This window comes from Bombus bifarius, unplaced genomic scaffold (genome assembly GCF_011952205.1).
Source record: "Bombus bifarius isolate JDL3187 unplaced genomic scaffold, Bbif_JDL3187 scf7180000008008, whole genome shotgun sequence".
In the NCBI taxonomy this organism is placed as follows: Eukaryota; Metazoa; Arthropoda; class Insecta; order Hymenoptera; family Apidae; genus Bombus; species Bombus bifarius.
This window is the reverse complement of record NW_022884386.1, coordinates 5,600,331-5,622,379: the sequence shown is the minus strand read 5'-3', so window position 1 is coordinate 5,622,379 and position 22,049 is coordinate 5,600,331. Positions and strand designations below refer to the sequence as shown.

Sequence of the window (22,049 nt, the reverse complement as noted above, 5' to 3'; positions counted from 1 at the left end):
AAAATTTCTCTACAAAAGCGAAGACCTTATTTTGATTAAATTGCACCAATAAAGCATACGATCTACCTTAATCATCCTTTTTATTTTTAACAATACATCCCGTTAATTAGCAGCATAAAAAACTTAATTCAATTATACTGTATTACTTAAAAAGAGTTTAAATTTATCGTGCAGCCTAATCAAGAGACAAAAAAATTAAAAGCCTTGCTTCCAATAGTATCGTAAGGCACATTTTCGACACGTCCCAAGTCTCTCAAGTTTTCAAGCGAAGGATGCAATTTACGGGGACGAAGCCGGGAAGCGACTCGATAGATTGACTATTAAAGACCCACGCTGTTATCGAGAAAAGTAGTCGCCATGCATTAAAATAAAACGAAACAAAAGATAAAGTCATTCGCCTATGTGTACTCAAAAAGTATCCTTGAAAAAACGTGTAAAAAAAGTACATGTATATTTATTTTACATGTTTGTAGCATTAAATGTACGACGAAACTTGCATAATCAACTTTACTGTTATTAGTATATGTTCAAATCCATTGGATTCGATTGCATTCAGTTAAGAAACAACAGAAACTTATTCTGCTTCAACATTCTAAGAAATATCACGACCCATAGTGACTTTTTAGTACATCCTCGACAAATAGCGCACTACTCTTCTCGGGTAGCGACAGGAAACAACGTTAGATATTGCAATAAATATGGTATTTTGACGATGCACGCTCCGTTAGAACCTAGCTCTGATGTAAACAGCGGAGGCATCGTGTTCTCCGTAACCAAGGCGTTTAGCGTGTTTGTAGACTTCATTCGCTGCTGCAGCTAGAGGCAATGGCTGTTCTAATTGATCGCTCATACCTAAAGAGAGTCTTAAGTCTTTTTGCATGTGCTGAAGTGGTAACTGCGTTGGGAAACCACCCTCGATGATAGCTGAAAAATTAAACCACATTGTAGATATCGTTCAACCAGATCTAAATTTCAATTACGCTCGATCAATAAAGAAAAGAAAGACCGTAATACCTTTCCCTTTGTCAAGAATGGCAGGACATGCCAATGATGTTAATTCCAATACTTCGAGGACATCCTTTTGCTGTAGACCGGCACGGTCTGCTAGAGCCATACTCTCGGCTAAACCAGCAAGAGTTACACCAGCCATCAGCTGTAGCACGAGATTCATTTTAGAAGCATTTCCCACCTCTCCAAGGTAAAAACTGTTTTTCCCCATTGCTTCGAAACAAGATTGACATTCGTCGAATAGAGGTCGATCGCCAGCCGCAAGGATCACTAAAGTACCCTCTTGCGCTTGTGTTTTGCTACCCTGTACTTGGGCCTCTAAGTAACGGCCACCCTTTGCTGTTATTGCCTCGGCGATATCTTGAGATGTTTCTGCATCTATACCAGTCATCTCCACATATCCTTTTTCTGGAGATATTTCTGTGAGGACTCCACAATTCCCAAACACCATCTAAAAAAGATTATCCACATTTTTTATATTTGTAATAACGTTAAGAAATCTTATATATAACAGGATCTGAAAGATAAGCCACGTTTTTTACTTACGTCTTTGGCAGCTTGAGGATCAGCCACACAGGAAAATGTAATATCTGCAGCGAGCACCACATCGGATGGTGTTAAACCTTGTTCTGCTCCAGCTTTTACAAAATCTGCACACTAACAAAAAAAAGATCGTTTAATGTAAATTTTCAAATTTTTTAACTTGAACTTGAAATTTTGAAAACTGATGGGACCAACCGATCGATGTCAAAGCATGTAAACATAATTTTATGTAGAACATTTTTTTGTATAACGAAATAAAGTGATGTATTTGAGCGAGAAACGTTCTTGTACTTTTTTTTTATTCAAAAATTGAGGCCCTATTGTTACGACCTTGATAAATTTTGATTTAGCATCTTAGCGACATCGCTCGGTGCGACATGGTACTACGAACAAAGTCTAACGATAGCGGCTCCGGTAGATGTCGCCACAACGAGCCACTCGCCATTTGCGCCGTTATTCTGGTCACGTAGGTTGTCTGAACGGCTTCGAAGCTAAACGTTTCCAAGCTTGCTTGCCACATCAGCAAACGACGCCATTGCATCATCTAAAGATATTTCCCGCATACGGCCAAAAGGTGTATCTACATATTTATTGAGATTTAAAGGATTATAAATTCGTTTAGTTATTCTCGTAACCTAGAAGGAATTATGCTCTGATGAATTTCTAGAAGTTTCGAAACATTCCAATATGTCGAGAATGTGTGATAAATCAATAGAAACCGTTAACACCATATTATCGTAGCAACCATGAAAACATTCATTACATGTAGATGTATATACATTACTGTTTACTGACGACAAATGTGGTAATATCTGTAACTTTATTTTGTTAAATTTGACCAAAAACTATCATATATATTACTACATTTTATATACGAAATAAAATTCTCTTTTAGATTTTCAAGCGTAAGTCGACGCCATGCTTTTACAATATGTAATGGCGTCATTACTCTTTACACGCGATCCGTATTTTTCTATCAAATATATTTATATTGACTATAAAATCATATTTAATCGTATTAATATTACATTAGCGGAGTATATGTAATTTTTGTCTTAATTAATGTTTCTTATCGAACTTCGTATAATCATTAATGAACATAAACTCCAGTTGCTGAAAGAATATTCCTGGCATTAACGATTATGTATCTCGGCGTTTCTAGATGTGACCAGTCATGAGTCAGTTGTGTTGTCAACAAAGAAACAAGGAACACAAGTAGTTTATTCTTCCGTTTCGGTCAATAAACAATCTTTGATTTGTGGAAGTTAAAATTTTCGAGAGTGGCCGCAATGAAGGTTCATTTACTCTTATACCAACGAAACAAATAATTCCGAACAAATTTGTCAGACGGCACAGAAGTAGCATCGACTATGTGAAACGAATATGAAAACTGATTTGCATCTTCTATTGTTTTGTTGCACGTGCGCAAGAGTAATCGAGCAGGAAGTGTACATCGATCGTATTCTTGACCTGTATTATCTTACAAATCCAATTTATTTCGGCAACTACATGAAATTATTCATGTAGTTGTTATGTAAAAACATATATAATAAGAAGATAACTTATCATTCAATTGATGAATAAAATATGAACATATATATATACACACATATATATGTTCATATTTTATTCATCAATATAATATATATATATATATATATATATATATATATATTCATACAGTCAAAATATCATGAAAGTATTATTTCTTTTCTATACTTGTGGACGTTATATCGTACATATGATTCAGTACGTCTCGGCCTATAGGCGATGTACTTAAACCGTAAACGATAGAGAACAGACACTGAATAAGTGTTGAAGAAGAAATAGAAAAGAAGAGGTGTAAAAAATATTGCTGGTCAAAGAACTTTTACTTTTTCTTTCATTTCTGTGACATATGTATTGTGAAGCGAAGGATATGTCCACGCGTTCTCAATTGCTTGCATCGTTGCCACGTCCACATTACAATATGAGCCCAAATTGCAAAACTAAAAACTAGATATGTATCTAAAATAGTTGTTGTTATCAATTTTACTATTTTAAATGCATTTAATCTATGTGAATTAAAATATGCTATTAGTATAGTTGAGTAAGTTGGAAAAAATGTAAATGATTCTATTTTATAATTTTTATTTTAAACCTGAAGAGTTGTTACAGGTAGAGATATCACTGTTTACGCTTAAACGTAGCGAGGAATCATATAACAGGCTCAAGTTTATGCAGCTATACATATATGCCAATGAATAACCTTGGAGCTTCAATCAACTTGCTTATTTCTACAAAGCAAGAAATTCAATGATTTTCAAAAACGAATACCATCGATTAAAAATCCTCAAGCTTTGACAACGTGATACCATAATTTAGATAATATTCAAAGCTCGCACCATGAATACATATGGATCGTGTATTTTAGGTAATAACGATGTATATGACGCGTAACCGTATATAGATAGGAAAACATTCACTGCTCTGCGCCATGAGCGATCATTTCAAATCTACGGAAATTCGTGGGTGGATGGTTATATACGCTAAACAGATTGCCGGTTTATTTAAACGACGGTGTCTAACGAAATACGATGGTACGCTAACTACAGTACATTCCTAGAATTCGTTTAAGTATTATTCCCGCTCCATTCATATTTCGCTAAAACTTTTATCACTCGATTCCAGATGTGCTTGGGATGATTCCAATTTAGCAATCTAGTTTTTTCCCTCGTGTATCCAAGTGGCGCGCTTTTTTTTTCAAGAAATAAACTGGGTCACACGATGGCAGCGAAGTGTGCGTATACACGTGTCCATCGACGAAGAGAATCGGACGAGTGAACAAGCACGAAAGCAACGTGCTAGAATATAAGTTGCAAAGGTAGCGGATGTAGACGCATACAAGCAGTGGTGGAGAGGTATAACGACCTTTGCGGCTCACAGTGAACGTGCGGAAATCATTTGTATAAAATTTCTAATCGCAAAGTTCGCGCTATTGTTAGTCGGTACGCGACGCACGATCAGGAAATAAAATGGCAACAGGAGGAGCGTGAGAACTCACGTAGAGAGAAACGATTTGTAGGTGGAAAGAACTCCCACAACGTTTCAGCAATTACATATCTCGGATAAGTTGCATAGTTGCATGCATGTTTGCTTAATAACAAAGAATGACGAGTGTTTTATAGGTCTATTTGTTATTTTATTATTTTTTTAATTATTTTAGAAGTATTTTTAAAATCTCAGATGTCTCCTACACCGATTATTATTATCAGCACAATCAAATCGGAAACTCGACTAGCAATTAATTTCACCGAACTGCTGATACGACACTAGCAAGAACGAGCATGTCGAGACTAGAGGACCAGAAAAGCGAAGTGAAAGAAGAGTACGTTTAGTAAGGGAGTAATTAGCGACTCTCTAGGTAGGTTCACGTGCAACTTAGTGTGGAAATTCTACGGCTTGTTAAATGATGTAGTAGACAGGATCCAAGATATTTTTGTGAATATTTTAAGAGTAGCAAAAAACTTGTAGAAACATGATATGATCTATTATTGTTAATTTAGAAACTTTTAAAAGTTCTCCTGGTTATCATTCAAGGATCCCAGTTGTTATAGATTAAGAGACAATTTTGAGGAGAAAGTTACTTAGCTTTTACAAAATTCTATATTATTAAGATAGACATTATGAAGATAAGATAACATTCAAAATGTCGCGATCATATCACAAACAATAGTATCTTTATCAGATAGAAACGATACGCATCCCGATAGCTCGTGAGCCATAGTACGGACAAAACGGGCGAATGAGAAGAACTTAACGACACAGCCGTTCGTTCAGACTATATGTATCTTGGGATACATTGTACTTGGTATTCGTACGTCCCTGATCGTTCCGATCTATATCTACCGATCCTAAAAATATTTATAAACGGTAAAATATAATACGAGCAATAAGGTACTGTTATCGAGTGCCGAACGACTGTCCATTTTAGTAGATTTATTTGGCTTTCCAATTATGCATATACTTGCAGTCAGATAAATAATTCACCTTTTAAAAATATCAAAATCGCGGTAGACTGGTAAAGGCCAAGGGAAGGAAAGCAACGAAGGACAGAAGCGACTAAAGGAAGCTTCGAAGCGAGCCTGCGCCGTCTAACCGACACGTATAAATAAAGAGTTGGATACCTGCGAGGTTGCCAGATCTCAGTAATATTGATCCACGAACTCGACACAGCCGTCAGCCGGGGGTCATACAGAGACACGTGGCAACATCGGCCTGTTCCCAGCTGATCGAGCTCTACTCATGTCTGCTCGACGGTCGACCGTGTCTCTCCGTTCTTTGGAGTTCTCTCGCTTCCGCACGAGCCCTCCCTCTTTCTCTCATAACTAGCAACCGGCCACTTATCGCCTTGCCTCAAATCACAAGCCTTTCCTTTCTTACATCGCTGCACTCAACCATTCCACTTTAACTCGAATATGAAGCGAATACTTCCTTCCACTTGTTAACTATACACAGTTGCGAGCGATATTATGCAATAAAGAAAAGCGTTACGCGCCAAACGGACAAGTACACGTCGTGTTTGTTCGCAAGAATAAAACATAGGAGAACCTCTAACGTATATCTTCGATTCTCCTCTACTCCATTCTGCTTTCATCGCAGCAGACGATTTTATGCCAATTTTATACCTGAGTCGCTACCATCGAAGTCGAAATAACGTGCTGTCCTTTAAAATAGCTACTTCTCTTTTCTTCATCGTTACTATCCGTCCGATACCTTTCGACCTTCCTAAACACCATGTGCCAACAGTGTTACGTAACAACAGTACCCAATTTGATACTAATGTAATCTTTAGTTATTTAGAGATTGAGAAACCGATTCACATAAATTCGTAAATATGTTGGAATCGATGAAATGTTTTGAATTCGATGTTTTCACGAATAAAATAATGTTCCGCTTGATATAAAGCAACTCTGTTTATCTCGTGCGATATTCGTGTTTCTCGTTTCGTGATAAACACGATTTATAAAAGCTCTGTAAATGCCATCAATCGACTTAAGGCATTTCCTTTGGAAGGATTCCTTCCTCCATTCTATTTATCGGTGTCATTACGTAACATATTTTTAGTCGATAAATCCATATTTATTTTCCATTTATGTTATCTTCCAATAATATTGAAGAATTATTAATATTGTGCAATACAAAGATCAAGTGTCACGTTTCGCTGATGGGAAATCTTCTCTCATATTTTTTCTAATTAATTTACTATCGCAATATCGCATGAATCGTTTTCTGATAATAGCACTTGGAAATAATAAAAGAATTTTACGTTTCTTTCAGCTGAAGAAATTATATAATGGAAACTAACCAGAGACTTAAGAGAGTAGGATAAGAAACCAAATGGCCCTACCCCTACATTTGCCTCCCTTGGCCATGACCGACGAGAAAGAGAGAGAGAGACAGAGTGTGTGTGTGTGTGTGTGTGTGTGTGAGAGAGAGAGAAGTCTTCGCGCAAGCTATAGAAGTTTAGCAATCAAGGTCAAATTCAATCTCGTTACGACTATGCACACAAATCAAGTTTCGAAACAAATTACGAAAACGATCTACAAGGTGTCGCGCGAATTACGCAATCCCTATTAATTCTGATTCAAGCTTAGGACATAATTCAATCAAACATTTGCCAAACTCACTCGCTTTGCTGTATTTCATTGTGATAAAGCATTCCGTGATTCGTGACCTTGCTGAATTCTGCTTACGAGACACAACGAGGTGAAATTTGAAGTTGAAGCAAAAAAATAAAAAACGAAGAAAGAGAAGGAGAGGGAAGCCAAGGTAATCAAATATAATATACATAAATTGAGGCTTATCTAACATATCTGTAATTGGAGAATATGATAGAACTGTAGTTTCAAGCATTTATTATCGTGTCGAATACATACATAAGCATATATGACACTCAACTTCTAAATGCGTCATTAATATCGTTTATGCGAGCGAGTTTGTTTGTTCAAAGTTTTTTTTTCATGCGCATCAATAGCGTATTACATATGTACATTTAAATTTATATTTTTTGCTAATTTTAGAACACTGTGCATCTAAGTTGTGATGTTGTTATTAGTGACATTTCTTGCGTACTACACTATGATTAATTTGAATACCTTTGATATTCATAAACGCGAAAAAGAATTTGTTACAGATATAGGATTAGCATGCGATTGTTCAATCTACCCGAAGACCGTTCTCTAATGGCTAAATTACATCATACTCCTCTCTCTCTACGCTATGCTTTTCTTCTTTACATGACGTAGAAAACTCGCTCTTATTGAGCCCTATTCAAAATTGAACGTTAGCTACCGCTGGCCGAGCTATCATACCAAGGTCAATCTGGCAATTGTACACATGAACAGTTTAAACAAGTGATTTACAGGTGTGCGGTGGTTTTATTACGATAACGATTTTAGCATACTTTTGCTCCTTGCTCTAAAGTGATTAGTTTTCTCGATAAAATGGAACTACAAACTTAATGATACTTTGCTCGATATCAATTGAAATTTGCATTGTCAGTACGTACGATAATTTGCAACAAATAGTTAAAGTAATGACAAATCGTTTTGTCAAGGTAATTAAAAATAATAAGTATATGCTTAGAAAAGGAAAGAACAGATTTCTACAATATGTAATTTCAGGTTACGTAAATGATGAATAGTTCCTAGAGGAAAAAGTCCGATTTTTAACAAAAATATCGGTGTTGTAGAAATCTGAAAGTCACCTCTGTTTTATAAATAAAGTGCTATATTTTTCCTATGGTATAGAGTAGGCAGCTTTCAATAAACGTTCAGTCAAATATTTTTCTTCAAGCATTCTCTCAGTTGAAGCACTTTCGTTTCATATTTGCGTATCATTTTAACTGAACGCAATTGGTACACAAACAGACACGCTTTCGAATGATCTTTGTAATCGTGAAAATAACAATTATACTGCAAATACATAACGATGTTCTTGCATCGAGTAAAAACTGGGATCACAGATGTATACTAGATCGGTGTCACACGATAACCGAAACGATGCTTGTAAGATTGCAGGTGAAACTAATACCACGAATCTTATAATACTATATAAAAACGATGGTCTTTAATCAAGAAACAGAAGCGTTTCGTTCCACGGTCTACTTGTATACGTTAATTTCTATGTTACCCGGAAACGAACGTGAGAATCATACTTCATTGTGATTTCATTGAAATTTCCAATTAGAATATCAAATATTTTCTGAATACTGAAACTGAATACCAAACTAAACTACAGACAATACGCGAAGAGACGAAGGAAATCGTATCATACGTTACGAAATAAAAATTTCTTGATAAAGAATTTGAAATTTTTTCGTTCGAGCAAAAGTAGTAGTGACGCTGTTCATCAGAGTGGAAAGATGGCAGATAAAAATGTGCTAATTAACGAGCGTAAGAAGAATACTTAACGAAACCATAGAAGAACATATGTAATAGAAAACACGTAATAAATAATAAGACTATAAAAGTACGTATCTGAGTACGTAGTTGAGAATAGATAGAAAGAAATAATCCTGGTAAGGCTAGCGAGGATGTGGGGACAATGGGCAGGAATCGGGCTAAAGGGCTGTGTCTGGTTGTGATCGGGCTCCCCTGATGGGGCGGTTCGTTGAGCGCGGTGCAGAGCGGCGAGGTAGGTTTCGCGTCGGCGCGGTTCTTGGAGCTCGCAACGTTGCCGGTTTTCCGAGACGATGGTTACCACGAGGAGCAGCCAGAGTCGAACGAATCTTTCACAGTCAGTTTTTGCCTTTGATAGGCGGCGGACGACGCTAAACGTGTCGCGATGCACGAGTGTGTCATGTGACATACGAAACAACAGTAGAACCTTTGCGTTGCTGCTACAAAGTTTGACAGGGCCGGCACGTAGAAACAGATAGAGTAACTACACACGAAGAAATAGAGAGAGAGAGAGAGAGAAAAAAAAAAAAAGAAAACGCAACGGAAAACAGCGTGTTATATGTGTGTGTGCGTGTGTGTGTGCGTGAGTGCGTGTATGTGTGGCTCGTTTGAATGTGTTATCCATTTATATGCGTAGCTGGGCGCGCGCGAGTGTTTCCATAGCTGTATAGTTAGCTGTGTGCAACGGTTATTGTATGCTGGCGGATTACCTTCCCGTCCAATTTCGGAACTCTGCAAGTCGTTCCATTAGAGCGCGCACAATTATGTTACCGGCTCGACACGGCAATAGCAGCAACACCACTGCCGTCACCATCAACAAATCCAGTAATTTCAGTACCTCCATAAGACACTGGGCCGGATTTTTTGCGAACGGTTAAGGATATACTACCAGTTAGCTCGTCGCTATCTCAGAGCCGAGACTATCGGTGCTTCGTGGCTTGTCCATGATCCTCGCTTAGGTACGTAACACAATAGAGAAAATACAAATAAGAAAAGAAAAGAGAAGAGAGCAGAGAAAACAATCTAAAAAGAAAAGAAAAACTAATATCATGTATGTAATAAACACGTTTCATATATTTTTGCAAAAGCATGCGTAATGCGTACGGAAATCTCGTAAAGAAATGACAATGTACGCTTTTACGTTAGCAGACCTCCTCCTCTTCTTGAGAAACTATAAATAATAATCATTGAACGTGTATATCCGCTATTACTTGCTGATTCGAAAATAACGCAGAATTTTAAACGAATTTAACAGAAGAGCATTAAAGTCGATCGATTGGTAAATTTTGGATTTCGCGAACATACATCAGGACATGGGAATTCTTGGTTGTATGCGTGGAAATCGTCATATTACAGGTCATAGGAATGAGGGAGCGAGTTTTCACGTGGGACTCGTGGTGGTGGTTAATAGTCCTTCTCATTGCGGTGCACGTTACGGATACGCAGGACGCAACGTTCATTACGGAAAAAACGTCGCCGTCCTCGCGTGTAGAATGTGCCACGGGTTGCGAGTGCTTGGACAATGGAAAAAGCATACTGTGCCGGGAACGAAACTTCCTTGGACTCGGTCTGTCCAGGCAAGTCACCAATGTTGTGTTGAGAAACGTCGGAGCCGCTACCATACCCGTTTCCGCCCTCGAGCCAGCGATTCGTCTCAAGAGTCTCGCCTGGACTTCGAGTGGAATCGAGAGGATAGAACCTGGCGCATTCCTCGCGACAACGTTCCTCGCACATCTCAACTTAGGTGACAATAGGCTGACGGAATTACCGTCAGACGTCTTCCATCCGCTGCAACAACTACAGTACCTGAATCTCACCGGAAACCGGTTGACCACACTCCCACGAGCATCATTCCAGGGTTTGGATTGGCTCGAAGAAATCGACTTGTCACGCAATCGTCTCTCAGTACTTCCCTATCAAGTGTTCGCTTTATGCAAGTCTTTGGCACGGTTGGATCTTTCCGGTAATTTGTTGGTATCCTTGCCGGATCACAGTTTCAGGCCCAACAAAAATCTCCAGGAACTCGTCCTGTCCGCCAACAGACTCACCAAACTTCCACCCCGTTTATTTTCCGGCTTGAATCAATTGAAGATCTTGGAGCTGGCCGATAACGAGATCGATACAGTTCCGCGTGGCCTGTTCGCCGATCTCGTATCGTTGCAGCACCTCGATCTTTCTGGGAATCCTATCACGCGTTTGACAAGCATCACGTTCCACAGCCTGTCGAATTTAAGATGGCTCAGCTTGAAGAATCTACCGGTCACGGTGCTTCCATACGATGTATGGCGACCAGTGAGGAAACTACGCACTCTATTGCTTTCCGGAACAAGACTAGAGGCCCTTCGTAACGAGGACTTGAAAGGATTAGATAAATTAGAGACATTGGAAGTGAATAACAGCCCGTTACGCGAGATCTCTCGATGTACCCTGGATCGTACACCGGCACTACGTAAAATCGATCTACGCGATAGCAATTTGACCTTCCTACCGGCAAACGTGGCGCAGCTATCGTTTCTGAGTGAGCTGCAGCTACAAGGGAACCCATGGGCCTGCGATTGCCGTATGTTCTGGTTCGTAAAGTGGGCCGAAAGCAAGGAGCACCTGCGAACCGTTTTTCAGAGTGGATTTCGCTGCGGCGACGAAATCGACGGTACTGCCGATATCCTTCAAACCCTTCGTTACTTGAAATGCGCACCGCCAAATTTGATATATGCTACGCCCACGCAGCAACATCTTTTATTAAACCCCGTGCTACTCGAATGTGAATTCAATGGCAATCCCACACCGTCATTAACATGGGTTACGCCGAGGCTTCAGGTACTGCATTGGAATCCTGATCCAGCATTTCCCGACGCTTTTGTCGAACATCCTTCCGTACACGGATGGGAACAAAGTGTACCGTTTGTCGATGATGGTCGCATACGCATCCTCGAGAATGGATCTTTGTACATAGCGACGTTGCTCAGGCAGGATGTTGGACAATACAAGTGTTACGCGGTGAATCCGATCGCCAATGCCACCACCTATATTAGTTTGCAGATGAATCCAATAACATTAAACAGAATCAGGATCATGAGCATATTGGTAGGCGCTGCCAGTGCGACGGCCTTTCTTCTCCTAACGCTTCTCTTGCAACTGCTTCGTTATCTTTTGCTGAAGTAAGTATTTCCTCCCGTTTCAATGCAATTCAACACCGATTATTATTATCGCTTGATGCATAAGTGCCACTGCGTTCGAAAATGATAATGCGCAGGTGTGCATCACCTGTGCTACCTTCGTTACCTCGCGTACCTAGTCAATACTTTTTTTCTCTTCTGCCTTGGAAAATACATAAATGCATTGTATTTGATATATTCAATTGTAACTGCGAATTCGTGTGAAACTGACACCGTTCGCGAATTATGCAATTTCTATCGCTGTATATAAAATCGTTCGTTTCCTCTCGTTTCAGATGCGGCTGTCTAAACTGGTGTATGTGCTGTGGACGGGTGGGTTCCACGCCTAGAGCAAAGCAAATTTACCAAATGTTGGATAATATCGAGCAATACAAGAGTCAGCAACTCGAGAGACTACGCGAGAATTACACTCAACAAGTGCACAGAATAAAAGAGAACTGTGCTCAACAAGTAGAATGGATTCGAGACAGCTACGAAGGTCAAATGAGACACATCAGAGACATACGGGACTACGGAACGAGCCACCTTACGGCTCTCAGAGACCAGTATTACGATCAGGTAATGAAACATTTACCGGAAAGTTCGTTATTCAACGTAGAATTATTAAATATCGTCCTGCTCGCATTCGCGTAACACCATTAGAGATTACTTTGAAACAAAGTTGTACGAGTTCGTCAAATTTTAAATAATTTCCACAAAGAACGAGAAATATGTCAAAGGAAAGATCAGACGTCATGGCGTGCGAACGTTTCACAATGTTGTTTTTCTGATCTCGAAACAGGTGAGGAAAGTACGGGATTACTCGACGAGTCAGCTCAATTGGGTGCGAGAAAACTATGTCTTCCAGCGTAACAAGATAAGAAAGTTCAGCGCCCATCAGGTGCTAAGACTACGCGAGAGTTACAAGTATCAACAGCAAACACTGAACAAGGTACTAGAGAATCTACCGAACTTGTATTTCGATAATTGCCGGAGCGGCTCTTGCGGAAAGAGCGATTCGATGGTATTTGATACAAAAGACGATGGACCGATCCGTATGGATACTTACTTCAAGGCAAAGATCGACGATCTGGCGAACGGCGCTAGTTTGGAGGATGTCAACAGCGAATATTACACGCCAACGGAACTTTCGTCGACCAGTCCTCATGGAAATATAATGGAGGGGATCCATATAAACTACATCGAGGAGATGGGCCCACCGATTCGATTTGATCCGTTGTACAACGTATCACCGCATTCGATAATTCTGCACAGTATCGACGAGGACGGAAGCTCACTGTCGGTGTACAAAGATGCGGACAATGTCAAGTCAGTTTTCAAAGGCTTGAGCAGCGAAGTCTTAGCCAAAGAGCCTAAAGAAACGCCAGAAAGTTTTGGTCTCCTTGCACCTAGCTCCAGTTTGCCTGACCTACCGCGTGAAACCAAACTTTAGACGAATTTGATGACAAGTGTTAATACAAAAGGGTACTAACCTTTCTTTATATAGCAAGATTACAATTAAGACGAGAATGTACTGCCACTGGATCATTATGTGAGAAAAATATAAAGAAGTGCCTCTACATCGGTAAGTGAGACTGTATTCGCAAGAACGAACGGTGGTATCTTTCTCTATCGTGGGATTTCTCGAAATCCGATTGTTCTTTATTCGTCTTTTAAAATGTCTTTTTTGCTCCCTTAAAAATGCTTCAAAACAAAGATATACCTCGATGAACGATAAGAGAAGAACGCCTACGAGTATCAAAGGCTGCGAGTGTCCTTTTGCCAACATCGATCAAGCCAATGATTGTGTGTGCGTGAGTGTTGTTTAAGGAGAACTAAAGAAAAGACAAGAAACAAAAAAAAAAAAAATCGCGGACAGTTGCCAAGGATTTTTCTGTGATTCGATCGATGACCTTGTACTCTGTCCGCCCTTACACTTTGTGCTTTTTATCATTGTTGTTATCATCGCTCAGCACAAACGATAACAATCGACGACCGTTAGACAAAGAAAACGCTGGAAAGAAACGCAAGATGTCATAGTGTTACTGCCAACCCTGCCGTAAGCCAATTTCAAAATAAAAAGCTAAAGCTCACAAAACAAATTGAGAAAGCAAAAAAGAAGATAAAAGAAGGAAGAGACAAAACTGACGCGTGTATAAACGGGTCCGTACTAATTTTCGCCTAATTGTCAATTTCACCCGAAGGTCAACGATTTTGAAGAAATCGATCGATTCGCTTTTATTCTTCTGTAAATAAATGTGCGTGTGACTTTATCAGTTTGCGGAGACGTGTGACTTCAATTTTTATGAAAGATTGAACTCAGTACCGGTATACACGATCGCTGAAGATTATTCACTGATCGAAGTCCGACGAAACCGATACGCTGTTTGTTATTCCGTCTAGATTACATACTACTCTTCTTTCCTTTTTTCTTTTCGCTTTCCATTTCGAAAAATTCGAGTGTCCAGACATTGGAACGCATGTAATCTTTTTCTTACTTTTCCAATGTCCGCGAATGTTTTCGCTCTTCAAACCTATCCTTTGTTCGTTAAAATACAAATTATTCGAAATATAGAAATATATAATTATTTAACAGAGAAAGAACTATCTTTGTCAAGAACAACACAAATACATGTACTTAATTAAATATCATCAATAACACAGTTATACCAATCGTTACGAAAAGAAAAACTTTCGAGAAGTATCAAAGAAGATAATAAGTGATATTTCTAAATTCTTTTATCCAATCAAGCTTTTGTTACTACAATCCAACTGATACAAACACGTACAAAAAATTCTAGTAGATCTATAACGAAAATAGCCTTTTCTTAAATATCATACTCTATATTTTTATATTATCCGCGTCTTTCCTCTTTAATATGAAACGTGAACTGAATTTTAAATATCCGATTAAACTATACCGAGTTAACAATTTTATCTCGATTTTAATTATAAAAAGACTATCAAAAATTTGAGGATCCACATTTGAGATATTTGATTATTCGGGTACACTAACTGAAGTAGTTACGACGAGAGAGATCTATTCTAATTATGATGATAATAATCAGCTCGAGAACGGCCCTATTATAGGCTTCGAACATCAGACCACTCCTTTTTCTTCGTCTGCTTTTCTATGTGCACAATCCAAACGATATCGATCGCGGAAAAAAAGAACCGAGCATAGTTAGATTCTCATCATTGGTACGATGTTTTAAATAAGCTTATTAGATAATGCATGTTCTATGAGCTGTTGTACTTCCCTGACAATGTTTTACTCTAATTGGAGAAACTTGGAGAGATAGATCTGTAACCTTTTGTATATACAGAGAACCGTTCGTTGACATTATATTATCTATTCCGAGTCTCTACTTTATCTATGTGATTAAAGAAACAAAGAAAAGAATAATACAATTATAAAATCTATCGATGTATTTGAAAGTTATAAAAAATTATTTTCTCAATCGTATAAACGATTATCTCCTTTTTCGTACGCATGCCACAAAGTGGTTCGAACGTATATGTACATCGAATTATTACTTCTTGAGACGTTAGAAATATGCAAATTTTTTTTTAGAATAAAATACGCTTAGTTTGAAACGGGAATGTAGAATTGAATTTTTTCCCTGCCATTAGATACAAAAAGTGTCTAAAGGTCACCCCAATTATTTTTTAAATTCACACTAAATTCATCTTGCGTTGTATTCTAAAGTGGATTCAATTGACTGTATATGATCGCAAATCAACCCTTCCAAAGGCACGGTAGTCATAAATTTGCCACCGTTTTCCGCGCCGAGAAGTGGTTCTCAAACGTTACAGTTTGACGCTGTACCGTTAATGCAACCGAAGAAATTAGTATCACGCGTGCTATTCAATTTACTGAATTTCACTTTAGAATTTCTAACGAAACTGTGACGATAAAACTATACGATGCCGCAAAAAAGAATTTCATTCTATTATCAGAGTTTTCTTGTACGATGATTTATCAACTAATAACATTAGTATATCGACAAGTTACAAATTGTGGATTATAAATTTTTGTTTACAAACGATAATCGGATAATCTATCAGATAGGTTTTTCAAGTTCACTTGTAAAATTTCATTTCATTTCGTTACTATAAACATATGTCACTGTCGTACGAAGGTATTTATTAATAATAGTAACTCGTAACTTGTCAAATTTCACTGATAATACCAGTTCAATTATGCAAAATAATCCAGGTTACTCCTTTCAAGACAAAACGACTTTCCTGTAACGAATCACGTTCGATAACTGAAAAGATGATCGGACGCGTATACGTAATCAAAGTTGATGTATATATTGTAAGTTTAATGCGTAGAAAATGCTGCGCGCATGCAATCCCGTTTCTTAAGCAGTAGAACTTGCAGTTCGTGGTAATATATGTACGTTGAAACGCAAGAGATCCCGATTTTCTTTCTTTTCAAATCTTTTCCCTCTCTTCTGTGCGTTGAATCGCCCCTCGCGGCCCCCACCACACACGTTGCATGCCGGCGAAACGAATAAGACAACTAGCTAACGCATGTAACGGTGCTCCGCCGTTATTTTTGGAACGCTTCAGCGACTTGAAGGAGATAAAATTTTATCATCCCTCGAAAACGGGGACGCGACAGAACGCGGCAGAAAGTATACATCACGGAATACAAGGCATCGTGCTCAAGCAAGAAACTGCTGCTACCGTGAATGACGCTGCGGGAAAACAGATTCGAGTCGCGTCTCATGACAGAACGAAGGAAAGCAAACCGATTAGGTGATTGGTGTGGCCGACGTGAATCTTAGCGGTGGTATAGTAGCGTGCCACACGCGAGTCGGTTTTTAATTGCCCTTTCCGTATGCCGATGCGCGCGTGCGCCGTCATATTATAATTACATTACGTTTCATACGAAAAGTATCGCGTCACTCGAATCTAGTGGCAACGTTGTAATAAACTTGTCATCGTAACGTTTCGACAGTTTGTCACCTTCGTTATCTAGACATTTTCGTTATCAAAAAAACCGGTTTCAACGAAATATAGTTTACATTACACATTGACGTATAATGTTAATTTTTCAAAAGGCTTTTCCCATAGAAAATTTCATCGAACTTAGATATTGTATATATATGTTAAAATTTCACTTGTTATCTTCGAAGGGCACGCGATCAAAACCTGTACGAACGTACGTCAAATATATATCTGTAAGATCGGGAAATCGACGGAAAAGTTACTTCTATGCGATCAAAGTCTAGATGTTTCTCTTTCAAGCAAAATGTCGTAATACGAAATAAAGAAAAGACTTAATTACGTGCTTTTAAGATTTGCCTAAACGAAATTACGTTAGGTATCGCTAAAAGTTGTTCCTTAAACGTTTATTTTCGATGATGGAATCGGAATTTATACGTCATATCTATCGATCCAAGGAACTGATTATAGGATTATCCATTAATCGTTAAACACTCATTAACGTTCTTAGATATACAAATTAGGTGGCTACAGATGTACTTCATCAGAACAATCACTCGTCAAAAATAGGCTGTGGAATACCACGAGATGATTCGTTCCACGATACGTATTATGTGTAGCAAAATGAAAGATAATGTAAATCGCGCGTGTGCACTATATTTTGTTATATTAAATATTCAAATTGCGCGTAGTTTTTCAATGAACAAAAGTTCCTGCTATGAAAATACGATTTCGCGGTCTTTTGAGTGCTTTTGGTAGTTTGTATTCTTTTGCATTTTTTATGCCTGCTACTAAAAACACGCGTTACGAATACCAATATGAATTTGTGAAATATTTATTTTTGGAAAAATAATACTTGTAGAAAAAAATTAGAACATTTTCTTGAAAAAAAAAAAAAAATATTTCCACTTTCTTGTTCCTGTATATTTATATATATTCCTTCCTTTTTTACACTTAAATCAAAGAAATTACAAATCACCGGGAATATATATATTTTTTCAATATTATAGATTTCGTAACGATAAAATGGAAAGGAAGAAGTCCCAAAAATATTTCAACTGATACATATCCCACTTCTTCCATCGTATATCACGCGATAGTCAGAGTTATTGAATTACTTTACAATTCAAATAAGTAGGTACCTGTGCCCCTGCAGAATTTTTCATTTTTCGCCTGATAAATAATTTAGTTTTTCGTTACCATCTTAATGTTTGTTTTCAATAACAACTTAAGTAGTTTTAACCATAAGCTGAACATGCAGCATGATCAATAAACGAGATTGTTTATCAAAATATCTTCTTTTTCTTTTTTCCCTAACTTCCACAAAATCATTTAAACATATTATTGAAGGAATAAACATCATTCGCGAAATTTTTCATGGCAGAATTCAAATTGTCAGAGCAATAACATCTTGTTAATTGAAGGTAGGATACGAAGTAGGAAAAACGAAACACGGCCATGTCATTTTTGCTGACAATGCAACAATAAAATTGATAGCGAAGACCGTGTTAAGAATTTGTATAAAATTAGATACATTCAGATAATACATATATCCTGCCGAAAAATGAAATTTCAATTTTTTCTTAATGCAAATTCAAATTTTATGTAATTATATGACTGTTTGAAATTTAATGTATTTCAAAATAAAAAAAGTATATCAAATATATCTATTTTTCAATTGGTAAAAATTGATTAATATTTTTTATTATTTTTATTGCCTATTGTTCGTATTCGATTTATCGTGTTAAAATAAAATTATTCTTATAAATTAGCGTTAATAATTTATATGAAATGTGACCTCTTTTTTTATAATTATGAAGATATCACTTACGACAATAAAACAGCCATATTGCAATTGTAATTGCATTACAACATAAGTAAATGAATTGCACATACCTTTTCCTGCGTCCGATTCCATACAATCACGCTGTGTCCACTGTTGATTAGGTTTTTTACAATACCACTTCCCATGATTCCCAAACCAAGGAACCCAAATTTCAAGTTTGAAGGAAGGATGTTTTTTTCTTTAAGTGTTTGCGACAATGTTTCCACGTCCAAAGGAGGTGTCACCTATTGTATTAAGTAATAACATATTAACAATTAATATAATTTCAAGTACCTATGTAACAGTAAACTACATTTCGAGGTTAAAAAATAAGAATAAGTAAACATAACCATCTTCTTTAAATTGAAAGAACATTAAAACTCCTTTAAGATATTAACAAAATTTAAACACAAAACAAATTACTTTGAAATACAACTTAGAACTTGACTGTAATACATTTTTTACAGTTTTCATAATATAATATAGCTTTACAAATACAAAGATAATGATAAAAATGATTCATGTATAATTAAAAAATTACATTACTTCATAAAAATAAGATTTTTGTTGATTGAAAATTTGGAATTTGTGTTAAATGATACTAGTTTTATATCGATGGAAAGGAATTAAAGAAGGCGTAATATTGTTGTTGTTTATTTATTTACATGAATGGGTAAAAGTTGTTGGAATTTAGTGCTCTAAAAGACGCAAGTTCCTGTTCCTAGTGAATATTCAATTAAAATATTTACTATTATAATTTAATCTTTTTCGAATTAAGAATAGTTAAACAATATCATACGAGAAAACTTCTTGAAAAAAATATACTTTTGTATATGTCAATCGTGGAATAATAAAGTAAAGTATACTTACAGGTCTAGCAATATTCGCTGGCCTGTTAAGGAGAGTTGATCCTGATTTTCTGAGAGGAGTAGAATGGTTTAACGCAGGACTAATGCTGCCAACTCTATTACTGTTACTTGTACTTGATTCTCTCCGTTGCTTTTTGGCTGGACGACGGGCATCACTTGCACCAGAGTCCAATCTTTTAGTTTTTGGCGTTTCCTAAACCAATGGTATCGTGTCATATTTTGTACTGCATATTAATTCTAGGATATGACGCTTTATATTCATATTAGTAGCATGATTTATTAAATTTGTTTTGTAATTTCAATGTATCAAAATGCATAAATTTTAATTCGATTGTTTGTTATAATATGTAATATAAATCTAACCTTACGAGGTTTAGATGTTTTTACTATATTTTTCTTCTCAGATATGCTTTCTTCTTTAAGTCTGTCGAACAAAGAATCTGGGTCTAAGCCATCTTCAAACACCTAGAGCAAATAATACTATAATAAATGGTATATAACTAATAATTTTTTATAAAAATTTTTTTAGTATACTGTAGTAAGCAATAATAGTTATAAGATATTTATAAAACATATCATATTTTTATAAATTTCACTATATCATATATATCACAGAAACATGTACATTAAACAGTTTTCATTTTATTCATATAGCTTACCTCTCCATTAGCAATAAATTCCTCTATTGCTTCTACTGCATCTTTAAATGCACCAGATTTACTAGACTTTACCAAAGTATCTTTGTATTCTAGATATGGTTTTATATTAGATTCCTCTATCCATGCGCTACAATAAATATTTATGTAAGTTTCAAAAGTTAATATATTACAAAACATGAAAAATAAATAACTTCATCCAAACTTACTAATTATTTGTTCCGAAGAAGAAAATGCATTGAACCGGCCCCTTCTTAGTATTTGTCGGTTTCTTCAAATCCTTTGAAGGATTAGACACCTTAAGATGTCATGGAGAAATTAGTATTTAAAATAGAAATGACGATAAACGTATTCTCCATATTCTCCATAACAAAATAAAAGTATAACATCATATTTGTAAATAACAATATTAATAATACTCATAAATCTGTATCTCATGTGCATTATATTTCATGTTTTATAATAAACAATTAAATGTTATAAACGTAAAAATGCAAATGTAAATAAAATATATATTGTTTTATTCATTATAATAATGTACTTATTTAATCAAATTAAATATTTGCAAATACGTAAATTTTAAATGTGTCAGTATTTTTCATTTAAATAATTTAAATATAAATACTGGATAAATACTATATGTTGAATATAATTTAAACGATGATATATACAAATAAAGGATAAAATTATTCAATCATATCAAATTTTATTCATAAACTACGTATAAAATAGAAGCAAATAATAAATAGATTATTACGAATAGACGTATAATTTATAATCAATTATATGATTTGCTCAATTTGCAACTGAAGAAAATCATAATTAGCGCGCGAATATTTTAGAGGGACTGATCTTGCAATAAAACCAAATTATCTGTTTCTAATGAGAAAAGAAATAATTTAAACAATAACTGCTTGGATATACGTAATGTAAACATGAAATTTAGCTTATCTAAGAACATCATGGGTAAATAACATAATTTAGGTTATATTTTCATAGTCTGCGCGCCAATTTGAATTTAAAGGACGGATATAGTGGGAGATATGTAATAAGAAGTAACAGGAGCATAAAATATATCAATTTATAATAGTATGGTATACAGTTAAGCGAAGCACGAAATGTTCCCGCCAAAATGATGGCCGCGTTTGACTTCGTGGCGCGTACAACCAAGCAAAGTATAGTTAATATAGAACCGTTAGTAGTTAACTCCAACTTACCCGACCAGGCCAAGGCGAAAATCCTTTCATCTTGGCCCTGAAATCCATAAAGATATCAATTATTAATCACCGCCATTTGGATTGCACTATTTTTATTGTAAACATCCATTGATTAACACATAATAAGTACACACCATACAAGATCACCCAGCTTGAATACCTCCGACATAATGAAGCTTCCCTATTGCTCTCACAATCGGCAAGCGACTGACTGAGGAGTAGAGCGTCGTTTGTGCATGACGACGTGATCCAAATACCCCCACCAACATACATGACTCAAATGAATATCTTATTACCATTTTTGGTTTTAGTTAACCAAATAAACTATACCAATATATATTTATCTATTATTTTCACCAAATTTAATAGCTTTTTCAA

The 22,049-nt window shown here is 36.4% G+C and overlaps 2 protein-coding genes across 3 annotated transcripts; one reads left to right on the top strand and one right to left on the bottom strand.

The window, feature by feature from the left end:
* Positions 1-61: 61 nt before the first annotated feature.
* Positions 62-21,938, bottom strand: LOC117206801 (putative oxidoreductase GLYR1 homolog). Its single transcript, XM_033446443.1, has 10 exons — positions 21,806-21,938; positions 21,672-21,708; positions 20,664-20,752; positions 20,458-20,584; positions 20,162-20,263; positions 19,800-19,991; positions 19,001-19,174; positions 1,555-1,665; positions 1,015-1,459; positions 62-924 (listed from the first exon to the last, which is right to left on the bottom strand). Exons 1-10 carry the CDS (start codon positions 21,838-21,840, stop codon positions 725-727), a joined length of 1,512 nt encoding a protein of 503 aa, XP_033302334.1. The 5' UTR covers positions 21,841-21,938; the 3' UTR covers positions 62-724.
* Positions 9,305-17,159, top strand: LOC117206800 (leucine-rich repeat and immunoglobulin-like domain-containing nogo receptor-interacting protein 2). 2 transcript variants are annotated; one of them, XM_033446441.1, is made up of 4 exons: positions 9,305-9,952; positions 10,350-12,151; positions 12,445-12,727; positions 12,951-17,159. In XM_033446441.1, exons 2-4 carry the CDS (start codon positions 10,359-10,361, stop codon positions 13,599-13,601), a joined length of 2,727 nt encoding a protein of 908 aa, XP_033302332.1. In that variant the 5' UTR covers positions 9,305-9,952; positions 10,350-10,358; the 3' UTR covers positions 13,602-17,159. The 2 variants fall into 2 exon arrangements, with proteins under 2 accessions (XP_033302332.1, XP_033302333.1); XM_033446442.1 differs by lacking the exon at positions 9,305-9,952 and having other exon boundaries at positions 10,022-12,151.
* Positions 21,939-22,049: the final 111 nt, after the last annotated feature.

What these genes read in the sequence shown, in the direction of transcription:
- LOC117206800 (XM_033446441.1), top strand. Translation starts at nt 10,359, where the DNA reads ATGAGGGAGCGAGTTTTCACGTGGGACTCGTGGTGGTGGTTAATAGTC. An exon ending in CTTCGTTATCTTTTGCTGAA is followed by an intron (nt 12,152 to 12,444) that starts GTAAGTATTTCC and finishes CTCTCGTTTCAG; the next exon opens with ATGCGGCTGTCTAAACTGGT. An exon ending in GAGACCAGTATTACGATCAG is followed by an intron (nt 12,728 to 12,950) that starts GTAATGAAACAT and finishes ATCTCGAAACAG; the next exon opens with GTGAGGAAAGTACGGGATTA.
- LOC117206801 (XM_033446443.1), bottom strand. Translation starts at nt 21,840, where the DNA reads ATGTCGGAGGTATTCAAGCTGGGTGATCTTGTATG. An exon ending in AAACATCTAAACCTCGTAAG is followed by an intron (nt 19,992 to 20,161) that starts GTTAGATTTATA and finishes CCATTGGTTTAG; the next exon opens with GAAACGCCAAAAACTAAAAG. An exon ending in CATTCTTGACAAAGGGAAAG is followed by an intron (nt 925 to 1,014) that starts GTATTACGGTCT and finishes TTAATTTTTCAG; the next exon opens with CTATCATCGAGGGTGGTTTC.